The following is a 14,771-nucleotide window of genomic DNA, read 5'->3' on the forward strand; positions in this document are numbered from 1 at the left end:
ATACTTCAACAAGACAACGACCCTAAACACTGCTCAAAATCTACTAAGGCAATCATGCAGAGGAACAAGTACAACGTTCTGGAATGGCCATCTCAGTCTCCAGACCTGAATATTACTGAAAATCTGTGGTGTGATTTAAAGCGGGCTGTCCATGCTCGGAAACCATCAAACCTGACTGAACTGGAGATGTGTTGTAAAGAAGAATGGTCCAAAATACCTTCAACCAGAATCCAGACTCTCATTGGAAGCTATAGGAAGCGTTTAGAGGCTGTTTCTGCAAAAGGAGGATCTACTAAATATTGATGTAATTTTTCTGTTGGGGTGCCCAAAATTATGCACCTGCCTAATTTTGTTTAAATAATTATTGCACACTTTCTGTAAATCCTATAAACTTCATTTCACTTCTCAAATATCACTGTGTTCGTCTGCTATATGATATATTTAACTGAAATTGCTGATCCGAACAACCAACGATTTATAAAGGAAAATCATAAAAAATATCAGGGGTGCCCAAACTTTTACATACTACTGTAACCAAAGCTATGTGCATGTACTGTATTAAGTTTTATTATTGTTTTTATTGTTTTTATTTTGTAGTTTTACTCCATTCTGATGCACACAGTGTACAGCTGGGAAGCACATAAAACCGACGTAACTGTATTTTGGAGGGAGCTGTCTGTCTGTCTGTCTAGCTGAGAAAGGGGGAAAAACTCTTAGCGAGGGCAAAACGATCGTCTTAAAATACACTGTAAAATCGTACATAAACTGCATCTCCTACAATGCATGCTGATTTTGTGACCTGCAAAGTGACCTCATCCCACCACTAGATGATGTTGAGAAAGATTTACAAATAATCCCAAAGTGTACAAGAAGAGAAAATTGAAGCAGAAGGAGGTTATTTAATGACCGGTACGTCTCTTGTGTTATGAGGCCGTGTCTGTGGTAAAGGAGGACAATATAAATGTACATATACATTATAAATATACAGTATAAATTTGGCATTTTGACACCAAACACAGAATTTAGCCTCCAAGAAAAACAACAAATTGTTCAAGACTTAAAAGACAGACTGCAATCACAGCAGGATACGTTACAATCTGCCCTTTCAAGGGTCACCATATTGCAGATGTGGTCCTCGGTGAAAATGAGTTTGACACCCATGACCTAGACTATTTATATTTGTAGCAGGTGATTAAGAAGAAAACAAAAGAGGATCTCTGGTTTTGTATAGATTACAAACGTCTAAATGAAGTCAGAGTTAAATACTTTTATCCTCTGCGACCAGTTCCTGGAGCAGATAAAGAAAAGGGAAATCGTTACAGTGTCTGATTTATAGATCTGTGCATCTCATTTATTTTGGGTCTAAGAAGAAGAACAAGCACAACTATTTATATTAGAAGCTTTGCATGATAGTGTTGGGTTGAGGTAGAGGAAGTTAGACGAATGAGGCAGGGTCTATTTGTACCCCGTTTTGTTTACGAGCATGACCATGAGCTTGTTAGATGTCCCATTGTAAAACCATGGGTATTAATATGTAGTAATATGTAGTAATTTCCTCACCACGGCTATAACAGACACTCTTCTTGTAAGGGTGTTTACAAGATTTTGGTGGGTCTTTTATAGGCTCTCAAATGACCTTGGCCATCTTTGGGTGTTCCAGAGAATATTAGTCTTAGATTTTATTTATCCAGTGAGACATAACCTAAGCTAAAGAGACCTTTATTTACATTTACATTTTTGACATTCATCGGACGCTGTTATCCAAAGTGCCTTACAGTACTGTGACACTATAAACTGATCAGCCATAACATTAAAACCACCTCCTTGTTTCTACCCTCACTGTCCATATAGAAGCACTTTGTAGTTCTACAATTACTAACTGTAGTCCATCTGTTTCTCTACATACTTTTTTAACCTGCTTTCACCCTGTTCTTCAATGGTCAGGACCACTACAGAGCAGGTATTATTTAGGTGGTGGATCATTCTCGGCACTGCAGTGACACTGACATGGTGGTGGTGTGTTAGTGTGTGTTGTGCTGGTATGAGTGGATCAGACACAGCAGCGCCGCTGGAGTTTTTAAACACCACGTCCACTCGCTGTCCACTCTATTAGACACTCCTACCTAGTTGGTCCACCTTGTAGGTGTAAAGTCAGAGAGGATCGCTCATCTATTGCTGCTGTTTGAGTCGGTCATCACCTAGACCATCAGTCGTCACCGGACGCTACCCACTGGGTGCTGTTGGCTGGATATTTTTGGTTGGTGGACTATACTCAGTCCAGCAGTAATAGTGAGGTGTTTAAAAACTCCATCAGCGCTGCTGACAACACACACTAACACACCACCACCATGTCAGTGTCACTGCAGTGCTGAGAATCATCCACCACCCAAATAATACCTGCTCTGTGGTGGTCCTGACCATTGAAGAACAGCATGAAAGGGGGCTAACAAAGTATGCAGAAAAACAGATGGACTACAGTCAGTGACTGTAGAACTACAAAGTGCTTCTATATGGTCAGTGTTCTAAAGAAAGATTTCACCATTGTCAAGTCAAAAATGCATTTGTGTTGAGAGCCACTGATGTTGGATCAATACATAATAAAGGTCGAGGTCAGGTTCCTGTACAGGACTCTTCTTTTGGACATTGGTCATTGGACCATAGTGGCAACAATCTTGGGAGGGTCAAGTATGAAAGACTATTATTTTTAAAATATAAATAATTTTGTACACCTGTTAATTCGAGCCACAGCATCACTTGAGTTCAATAATCAATAGAGCGGTTGTAGCCTAGCGGTTAAAGTACTGGACTAGTAATCAAAAGGTTGCTGGTTCAAGCCCCACCACTGCCAGGTTGTCACTGTTGGGCCCTTGAGTAAGGCTCTTAACCCTCAATTGCTTAGACAGTACGTATATACTCTCACAGTACTGTAAGTCGCTTTGGATAAAAATTGTCTGCTAAATGCCGAAAATGTAAATGTAATCAGAATAGGGACTAAACCAAACGGCCATCCGGGCAATGAATGTAGCTACGTTCCAGGATTTGCTATATGGCCGAAAGTACGTGGACACCTATTCTACTTAGAGTTCAGGTGTTTTAGCCACATTAATTGCAGATTGATATTAAAAATTCTAAATTTGTGCCAACCCTTGGGGAGGGTCCCCTCCTGCCTCAACGTAATTGTGCCCCTGAGCCCAAAGCAGCTTTAAACCGACTGCAGAAGTGAAGAAAAACGATTTACTGTCAGACCAGCAGCTGAAACCATGTTATACTTTATTTCCTTAATAAATGACTGATATAGTGTTTTGGAAAACAATGTGTAAACAAAGTGTCTCTTTAGCCAACCATCTTTTATACACTGATCAGGCACAAAATTATGACCACCTTCCTTATATTGTGTAGGTCCCCCTTTTGCTTTCAAAACAGTCCTGACCCAACTCCACTAGACCCCTGAAGGTGTGCTGTGGTATCTGGCAGGACGCATTATCCTGCTGAAAGATGCCACAGTGATCAGGGAATACCGTTTCCATGTAAGGCTGTACATGGTCTGCAACAATGCTTAGGTAGATGGGACGTGTCAAAGTAACATCCACATGGATGGCAGGACCCAAGGTTTCCCAGCAGAACATTGCCCAAAGCATCACACTGCTTCCACCGGCTTGCCTTCTTCCCATAGTGCATCCCGGTGCCATGTGTTCCCCAGGTAAGCGACGCACGTGATGTACAAGGAAACATGATTCATCAGACCATTGCTCCGTGGTCCAATTCCCGATGCTCACATGCCCATTGTTCGCGCTTTCCGCGGTGGACAGGGGTCAGCATGGGCGTCAACACACTGTGATGCACTGTGTATTCTGACTTCTTTCTATTAGAACCAGCATTAACTTCTTCAGTAATTTGAGCTACAGTAGCTCGTCTGTTGGATCAGACCACACGGGCCAGCCTTCGCTCCACACGTGCATCAATGAGCCTTGGCCGCCCATGAACCTGTCACCGGTTTACCATTGTTCCTTCCTTGGACCACTTTTGAAAGATACTGACCACTGCAGACCGTGACCAAAGGGCTGCAATTTGGCCCTTGTAAAACTCGCTCAAATCCTTACGCTTGCCTATGTTCACTGCCTAATATATCCCACCCACTAACAGGTGCAGTGATGAAGAGATAATCTGTGTTATTCACTTTACCTGTCAGTGGTCATAATGTTATGCCTAGTCGATGTATATTTCAATATTTTTATTTATTTATTTTTTAATAACAAAAGCTTTGGTTAATTTACTGTTGCAGTATATCACACTAAATATTAGTATAAATAAAATAATTAATTAATACATTCTATAAGCCAAATTTATAATAATGTCTAGGTTATTTAATAATTATTTGTAATTAATTAATTAATTATTTACTAGGCTTTTATAATAGTAATTTTATTATTATTATTATTATTATTATTAATTATTATTATTATTATTATTATTATTATTATCATTTTTAGAGCACCCTAATTGATTTTTAATCAACTTAAATAATGAAAGATGAGCTGGTGCCACCAGTATTTGAAGCATGTCGCCCACACCTATAAACAACGTGCAAACAAGGATTAATTAAGTGAAACGATCCATCAAATGGAACAAGGTTCACGTCTCTCACGTCTCCTACTGTAACAGGAACCCGTCTAGACTTTTGTCTGGTTATGGTGCGGCTGCTTTCTAGTGTTCGCCGATATTCCTGTGTGTAGCTGTCACAGGAACCCATAATGGACTTGAGTAACACAGTAACCCCCAGGACAGGGCGCCAGTCCATCACAGGGCAGACACACATACACACACCCATTCACCTATAGAGCAATTCAGTGTCTCCAATTAACCTGACTGCATGTTTTTGGACTGTGGGAGGACACCCACGCAGACATGGGGAGAACATGCAATGGGCACCAGTCCATTGCAGGGCAGACACACATAGACACACAAGCATACACACACACACACACACATTCATCTATAGGGCAATTGAGTGTCTCCAATTAACCTGACTGCATGTTTTTGGACTGTGGGAGGAAACCGGAGCTCATGGAGGAAAACCACGCAGACACAGGGAGAACATGCAAACTCCGCACCTGAACCCAGGACCTTCTTGATGTGAGGCGACAGTGCCACCCACCTAGCCACCATGTCGCTGCAGTAAAAACTTCAAACTATAATTTATTATTATTATATAATTCATTAATTCCTTGAACCTTTATTTAGCTGATAAAACTACAAAGAAGGCCGTTCATGCTGGCATGCAAGAGCTGATATCTCAAACTCGTGAGTCTGAGATGTCTACAAGAACAATCACTGGCTCGTCCGTTGGGTTGGCTTGCTAAAGGAGGTTCCTAATAAATGATACAATTATGACCTCTGCTGGCTGATCTATGCACCTGCACAGAGACAGGGGATAACGGAGATCAGTGTGTGACTCTCCATTACCGATACCAAGCCCCATATGAAGCCGCCTTGCAGGAATGCAATCGGGTAATTGGATACGACTAGATTTGGAGGAAAAGTGGAAAAACAAAACTAAGGTTATGTTAACGTACATTATTTTTGATTGAGGTGTCCAATAAGTTTATGGTCAGGTCTCCACATGCTTTTCGTCTTATACTGTAACTAAAATGCATTATAAAGCTCAAGACTTAGGCTCAAGTCAAGTACAAAGCAATTTGGTTATTTTCAACTGCTACATCTGATACTGTTTCATTATTTGGAAAACATGTTAAACAGAGACGTGTCAAGAAACAGGTTAACCTGTATTGTAGATCTACAATTACTGACTGTAGTCCATCTGTTTCTCTGCATGCTTTGTTAGCCCCCTTTCATGCTGTTCTTCAATGGTCAGGACCTCCACAGGACCACCACAGAGCAGGTATTATTTAGGTGGTGGATCATCGTCTCTGATTTTACATCTACAAGGTGAAGCACTTAGGTAGGAGTGTCTAATAGAGTGGACACGGTAAGAACTCCAGCAGCGCTGCTGTGTCTGATTCACTCATACCAGCACAACACACACTAACACACCACCACCATGTCAGTGTCACTGCAGTGCTGAGAATGATCCACCACCTGTGTGGTGGTCCTGGGAGAGTCCTGACCATTGAAGAACAGTATGAAAGGGGGCTGACAAAGCATGCAGAGAAACAGATGGACTACAGTCAGTAATTGCAGAACTACAAAGTGCTTTTATATGGTAAGTGGAGCTGATAAAATGGACAGTGAGTGTAGAAACAATGAGGTTATGGTTGATATGTATATATATATTTTTAAAAGTAAGGAATCTTTTATGGACAGTTAAGGCAGAGGGGTAGCGTAAGAGGAACTGACCCAGAGAAAAGTAATTATAAATTAATTTGCACCACAGAAAAATTGGCGCAGAGAAATTCATCATATGTGCCACCATATGCTTGCAGAAATCTTGCAATTTTAATGAATGATCCCAGTAACAGGTGCAGTATATGGGTTATATGGCAGCATTTTTAATGCAAGGCGTCTCATGAATTATGCTCATGCATTAACTCTCTTTTACCCTGAGATAACGTATAAAACACCTACTGGCATGTCTTTGAAGTTAGAGATGATAAGTACTGAGAGGAATCCAATGCTGTCATCGAAAAAATTTAAAACACAGTGGCAAAAGATTAAGGGAGGACATTTTCTGTTTATGCATGAAGATAGGTGGTGCAGCAGTCTTATAGACTAGCCCAATGTGTGTATATACTGTATATATATACAGGTGCTGGTCAGAGATTTAGAATATCATGAAAACGTTGATTTATTTAAGTAATTCCATTCAAAAAGTGAAACTTGTATATTATATTCATTCATTACACACAGACTGATATATTTTAAATGTTTATTTCTTTTAATGTTGATGATTATAACTGACAACTAATGAAAACCCCAAATTCAGTATCTCAGAAAATTAGAATATTGTGACAAGGTACAATATTGAAGACACCTGGTGCCACACTCTAATCAGCTAATTAACTCAAAACACCTGCAAAGGCCTTTAAATGGTCTCTCAGTCTAGTTCTGTAGGCTACACAATCATGGGGAAGACTGCTGACTTGACAGTTGTACAAAAGACGACCATTGACAGCTTGCACAAGGAGGGCAAGACACAAAAGGTCATTGCTAAAGAGGCTGGCTGTTCACAGAGCTCTGTGTCCAAGCACATTAATAGAGAGGCGAAGGGAAGGAAAAGATGTGGTAGAAAAAAGTGTACAAGCAATAGGGATAACCGCACCCTGGAGAGGATTGTGAAACAAAACCCATTCAAAAATGTGGGGGAGATTCACAAAGAGTGGACTGCAGCTGGAGTCAGTGCTTCAAGAACCACCATGCACAGACACATGCAAGACATGGGTTTCAGCTGTCGCATTCCTTGTGTCAAGCCACTCTTGATCAAGAGACAGCGTCAGAAGCGTCTCGCCTGGGCTAAAGACAAAAAAGACTGCTGAGTGGTCCAAAGTTATGTTCTCTGATGAAAGTAAATTTTGCATTACCTTTGGAAATCAAGGTCCCAGAGTCTGGAGGAAGAGAGGAGAGGCACAGAATCCACGTTGCTTGAGGTCCAGTGTAAAGTTTCCACAGTCAGTGATGGTTTGGAGTACCATGTCATCTGCTGGTGTTGGTCCACTGTGTTTTCTGAGGTCCGAGGTCAACGCAGCCGTCTACCAGGAAGTTTTAGAGCACTTCATGCTTCCTGCTGCTGACTAACTTTATGGAGATGCAGATTTCATTTTCCAACAGGACTTGGCACCTGCACACAGTGCCAAAGCTACCAGTACCTGGTTTAAGGACCATGGTATCCCTGTTCTTAATTGGCCAGCAAACTCGCCTGACCTTAACCCCATAGAAAATCTATGGGGTATTGTGAAGAGGAAGATGCGATACGCCAGACCCAACAATTCAGAAGAGCTGAAGGCCACTATCAGAGCAACCTGGGCTCTCATAACACCTGAGCAGTGCCACAGACTGATGGACTCCATGCCACGCCGCATTGCTGCAGTAATCCAGGCAAAAGAAGCCCCAACTAAGTATTGAGTGCTGTACATGCTCATACTTTTTATGTTCGTACTTTTCAGTTGGCCAACATTTCTAAAAATCCTTTTTTTGTATTGGTCTTAAGCAATATTTTAATTTTCTGAGATACTGAATTTGGGGTTTTCATTAGTTGTCAGTTATAATCATCAACATTAAAAGAAATAAACATTTGAAATATATCAGTCTGTGTGTAATGAATGAATATAATATACAAGTTTCACTTTTTGAATGGAATTACTGAAATAAATCAACTTTTTCATGATATTCTAATTTTATGACCAGCACCAGTATATATACTGTATATAAACAACCACTTTGGTCAGCACGCATAGGAGACGAATCTGTATTTGGGTAAAATAACTGTTAAATTCACTCTAAAAGTGTCCACTTGTATCTGTGTTTAGCTGAATTTTTCTTTTGTTTTACTTTTAAACTTGTGTTATAACTGGGGGTTCTGAAAAATTGTAGGAATCAGCTTTTCCAAGAAAGTCTAAAATGCTTAAAGTGACTTAATATATTAAAAGCGACATAGGAACACTAAACTTCTCTTAATTATTACTGCTCAAAAGTTCTCACTAATGAAATTCCTCGCTTGTTTTAGTACAATGTCATGTAAAGCTTTGTGCACCAGCACACCAGCACACTCCATAGGAAATAACGGCACAGCAAGCGCAAAAGCGGTTTTGCCGCTACATCCTTATGGGAAAAACCCGCCACTCCCAGAACTAATTGACATTGAGTTTTAAGGTACCACTATATATATATATATATATGTCTGTGTGGGTTTCCTCCAGGTGCTCCGGTTTCCTCCCACAGTCCAAAGACATGCAAGTGAGGTGAATTGGAGACATTAAAGACTGTTAAAGACCGTTAAAATCCTAATAAACAAACTAACAAACATTTACACACTAATAATAAAAACATATATTTTTAAAATAAAATTTCTTATATAAATACATAAACTGATATAAAATAAAGTACTAGATTTATTTGTGAAAATAATAATACTACAAAATTTCAATATAAAATACAAATTTAAATATTGTGTATGTAAATAATTAAGTGAAACATACTTTTGTCAAATTTTAAAGGATTATTAAATTTATATATAATATACATTTATATAAATTCCCTTTTTTTTAATTGATTACGAGTCAGCCTTAATAAATACAGTATTTGAGAAGTACTTAGTTCTTGTAAGTAGTTGGTTTATCTGTGAAAATAATAATAATAATACTCTAAAATGAAAATAATATTACAAATGATAAAAACTGTGTATGTAAATAATTTAGTTAATTTAACCTTTGTTTAAATTTTTTTTATATATAATATCTATTTATATAATTATATATATATATATTAACCAGATTATTTACATACACAGTTTTTATCATTTGTAATATTATTTTCATTTTAGAGTATTATTATTATTATTATTTTTACAGACAAATCTATTACAGGAACTAAGTACTTCTCAAATACTGTAGAAATGATTAAGGCTGATTCAGTTTTTTTATTGATTCAAATTTTTATTTAAGCACTTTTCAAAAATAAAAGGAAAACTACATGTGAATTCTAATTAAAACTAAAAACAAAAGCTTGCAATAAAAGCAAATGAATCATTTAATACAAATTATAATTCTAACCTAATAGCAGGTAATTTTGCTCACACACACACACACACAGCTTGACATCTCCTACCACAGCTGCATTTTTATGACCAAGTGGCACTCCTTTGGGAAAACAGCCTTTACAGCACTGACACATCTGCAGCGTATTTAACGTGCTTTAATATCATGAGCTCAAATTGAATTGGTGCGCTGCTGACACCCCCCGTTTAAAATCACTGTCTCCTTCAATTAGCGCCTACCTTATTATCGGTCAAGGCATAAGTGGTCCTATTCAGGCTAATTGGTGAGTCCACTTCAACTGAAGTATCGATCCTGACATCTTCTACCACTGCATGAAATCCCTCTCTATCAGCTGAATCCCAGAGCATTTCATAAATAAAAGAGAAAATTATAGCAGGGTATAGAAACGGGGAAAATGTTGAACTCTGAGGCTGAATGAAAGGAGATTATTCGTGAGCTGAAGCGATCGGGGGCTGTGAATGATTCCGGGAGCTCTAATGGGAAGCGGGCGGTAGCTGTTCTCATCAGGTCAGCACGGTGGATGCAATATAAATGTGAGCGTTTCGGCCGACTGAATACAACGTTTGAACAGAGGGGCTGAATAATCCGAAGGAAAAGTAAATGACATTTGAGCAGCGGAGGCTCGGCGCTTCATGCGGTGTCGCCAGGCAGCAGTAAATGTGATGACATTGGAGATGATGGATTCTTACAGAAGTATTTCAAAGCAAAAAAAAAGGATGTGCGCTTGAATATAAATAATTTAATCATTTAAAATACAGTAACAGAGTTTAAGGTTTAAAAAAATGTGCAGATTTATCTACCTATGTATTTATATACATTTTTGACACAAATGAATAGACACAAATTACTTAGAAACACTAAATAGTATAGCTCCATTAGTCAAGGCAACATCATATTCATGCCCACGGCTATGAAACAAATGTCCAAATGTGTAAGGTTTCCACACATTTGTTTTACAAATAGCCTTCAATCACTGACAATTTAATTCCTACCTAGAATCACCTAGAATGGCAAGGGTTACTAACGTTCTAGAGGTTTTTTAATTGGATTCATGCCTGGGGAACATGAGGGCCAGTCAATGGCATCAATGTCTTCATCAAACATGAACCACCAACACAGCTAACTGTTGGTCATCACTGTGTCCATCATATCCATCAAGTGATCAATAACATTACATTGCAAGCTGAACGATGCAATAGAAGTTTTCCTCACGACATAAAACACTAGGAGTCAAGCGGTCAAACTTCTACCGTTCTCTTGGTGCATGATATGCACATGCACACATGCACAAACAGACCCATTTTATCAATCCTACAAAGTATGTTAGGATGTTTATATTCAAGTATATATGTGGCTAACTAATTTATTAAGGTTTTGTAATTATTAAACAAGAGCAAGACCTTTCAGAACTTATGAGACAACAGAAGGTATGACAACAAAAGATTGCAGCTTTTACACCAACCTGGCATAACATTATGACCACTGACAGGTGAAGTGAATAACACTGATTATCCCTTCATCACGGCACCTGTTAGTGGGTGGGAAATATTACGCAGCAAGTGAACATTTTATCCTCAAAGTTGATGTGTTAGAAGCAGGAAAAATGGGCGAGCGTAAGAATTTGAGCGAGTTTGACAAGGGCCAAATCGTGATGGCTAGACGACTGGGTCAGAGCGTCTCCAAAACTGCAGCTCTTGTGGGGTGTTCCGAGTCTGCAGTGGTCAGTATGAATTCAAAAGTGATCCAAGGAAGGAACAGTGATAAACCGGCATCAGGGTCCTGGGCAGCCAAGGCTCATTGATGCACGTGGGGAGTGAAGGCTGGCCTGTAGCTCAAATCGCTGAAGAAGTTAATGCTGGTTCTGACAGAAAGTTGTCAGAATACATAGTGCAGCGCAGTTTGTTGTGTATGGGGCTGCATAGCTATATATATATATACAATTAATATATATATATATATATATATATATATATATATACAGTATATACTGTATATATACACAATATATATATATATATATATACAGTGTATCACAAAAGTGAGTACACCCCTCACATTTCTGCAGATATTTAAGTATATCTTTTCATGGGACAACACTGACAAAATGACACTTTGACACAATGAAAAGTAGTCTGTGTGCAGCTTATATAACAGTGTACATTTATTCTTCTCTCAAAAAAACTCAGTATACAGCCATTAATGTCTAAACTACCGGCAACAAAAGTGAGTACACCCCTAAGAGACTACACCCCTAAATGTCCAAATTGAGCACTGCTTGTCATTTTCCCTCCAAAATGTCATGTGATTTGTTAGTGTTACTAGGTCTCAGGTGTGCATAGGGAGCAGGCGTGTTCAATTTAGTAGTACAGCTCTCACACTCTCTCATACTGGTCACTGAAAGTTCCAACATGGCACCTCATGGCAAAGAACTCTCTGAGGATCTTAAAAGATGAATTGTTGCGCTACATGAAGATGGCCAAGGCTACAAGAAGATTGCCAACACCCTGAAACTGAGCTGCAGCACAGTGGCCAAGATCATCCAGCGTTTTAAAAGAGCAGGGTCCACTCAGAACAGACCTCGCGTTGGTCGTCCAAAGAAGCTGAGTGCACGTGCTCAGCGTCACATCCAACTGCTGTCTTTGAAAGATAGGCGCAGGAGTGCTGTCAGCATTGCTGCAGAGATTGAAAACGTGGGGGGTCAGCCTGTCAGTGCTCAGACCATACGCCGCACACTACATCAAATTGGTCTGCATGGCTGTCACCCCAGAAGGAAGCCTCTTCTGAAGTCTCTACACAAGAAAGCCCGCAAACAGTTTGCTGAAGACATGTCAACAAAGGACATGGATTACTGGAACCATGTCCTATGGTCTGATGAGACCAAGATTAATTTGTTTGGTTCAGATGGTCTCAAGCATGTGTGGCGGCAATCAGGTGAGAAGTACAAAGATAAGTGTGTCATGCCTACAGTCAAGCATGGTGGTGGGAATGCCATGGTCTGGGGCTGCATGAGTGCAGCAGGTGTTGGGGAGTTACATTTCATTGAGGGACACATGAACTCCAATATGTACTGTGAAATACTGAAGCAGAGCATGATCCCCTCCCTCCGGAAACTGGGTCGCAGGGCAGTGTTCCAGCATGATAACGACCCCAAACACACCTCTAAGACGACCACTGCTTTATTGAAGAGGCTGAGGGTAAAGGTGATGGATTGGCCAAGCATGTCTCCAGACCTAAACCCAATAGAACATCTTTGGGGCATCGTCAAGCGGAAGGTGGAGGAGCGCAAAGTCTCGAATATCCGCCAGCTCCGTGATGTCGTCATGGAGGAGTGGAAAAGCATTCCAGTGGCAACCTGTGAAGCTCTGGTAAACTCCATGCCCAGGAGAGTTAAGGCAGTTCTGGGAAATAATGGTGGCCACACAAAATATTGACACTTCAGGAACTTTCACTAAGGGGTGTACTCACTTTTGTTGCTTGTGGTTTAGACATTAATGGCTGTATATTGAGTTATTTTGAGGGAAGAATAAATTTACACTGTTATATAAGCTGCACACAGACTACTTTTCATTGTGTCAAAGTGTCATTTTGTCAGTGTTGTCCCATGAAAAGATATACTTAAATATCTGCAGAAATGTGAGGGGTGTACTCACTTTTGTGATACACTGTATATATATAAGGATAAAATATGTAGATATATATTGTATGTATGTATATGTCTTTTAGTTATTTTAATATTTTACTTAATGAAAATATCATATATAATATAAATATTAATATTTTACTTAACGAAAATATCATATATAATATAAATATTAATATTTTACTTAACGAAAATATTGTCGTGTATTTACTTTCGTTATCGCCGCACTTTACTGCTAGCATTAGCCACTTGCTACTAGAGTGTCGGCTCACCTAGCCGGTGCGAGTGCAGCTTGTCTGGCGGGGATGTTACGGGTCTTTTGCTGCGTGCAGTGGTGGAGGTGTGGGAATAAAGGCACACGACAAGGTAGAGTCACTTTAACTGTTTAGTCAGGACTTCAATGAGCGTTACAACACTTTGGACTGCCTAGCTCCAGCACCCGAACTACCTATTGTGTTCAATGCTGGGGCCGTACGGCAAGTCTCATATACAAAACTAACTAACTGCAGAACGTCCGAACGCACATGTATAAACCGGGTGCTGCATTCTGATTGGCTGAGCTGAATGTCACTCACATATCGCCACTACAATATTGTAATATAATAATAACGATCTGGCGAGTGCAGCCAATAAGGGGGGCAGTGCGGTGGGGGGTTGAGTTCATGTCGTTGAGGGCCCCCCTCCGCCATGGTAGTTACACACCTGCTTGTAGGACTCGTAGAACAGGGTTGTCCTGGTGTCTCCTGCTAAAGGAATGGATGTGATTTGTTTACCGATCAGTGTCTGTGTCAAACGATGATTATACTGCTTTTACTTGCCTGTCCATTGTGCGGTGTATTTAGAATGCTCAATAAACAAGCAAAAAATAATAATATTCCGGTTGACTCATCCTTGCCCACGTCAATGCAACAATATTAAATCTAAACACCACAATATTAAAGAAAAAAGAACCTCTGCTTTGCATTATTCTGGTCCTTCTTTGCACAGTAGTTAAACACATGTTCAAGATCTCAGCTGAATATGTTTAAAGCATCCAGGATTCTTACCTGAGCCTCTTTTGGATACAACCTTGAAGCTCTGTATTAACGAGGCATAGAGAAGAACCTGGAGAGAGACGGCTCCTTTCATTTTCCTTTAGTGTCCTGCAAAACAAAACAGAACCAAAATGTTCATTTCACCCAAACGCATACCTATGAAGAGTCAAACCAGAGAAACTGATCAGAGAAATAACGAGCTAATTAGTTTAGTGTAGAGGAACTTGCCTCGATACATCGATCAGCCATAACATTACAACTACCTCCTTGTTTCTTCACTCACTGTCCATTTTATCAGCTCCACTTACCATATAGAAGCACTTTGTAGTTCTACAATTACTGACTGTAGTCCATCTGTTTCACTACATA

General features: G+C 39.7%; 1 protein-coding gene across 1 annotated transcript in view; it reads right to left on the reverse strand.

The window, feature by feature from the left end:
- Positions 1–14,771, reverse strand: part of il1rapl1b (interleukin 1 receptor accessory protein-like 1b) — a 510,835-nt gene that overhangs the window by 427,247 nt on the left and 68,817 nt on the right. The window contains exon 2 of the mRNA XM_062989648.1: positions 14,415–14,510. Coding sequence (XP_062845718.1) covers positions 14,415–14,496 — 82 coding nt within the window. The 5' untranslated portion in view covers positions 14,497–14,510. The remainder of the gene's footprint in view (positions 1–14,414; positions 14,511–14,771) is intronic.

Source organism: Trichomycterus rosablanca, chromosome 27 (assembly GCF_030014385.1).
Source record: "Trichomycterus rosablanca isolate fTriRos1 chromosome 27, fTriRos1.hap1, whole genome shotgun sequence".
NCBI classification, from domain to species: domain Eukaryota; kingdom Metazoa; phylum Chordata; class Actinopteri; order Siluriformes; family Trichomycteridae; genus Trichomycterus; species Trichomycterus rosablanca.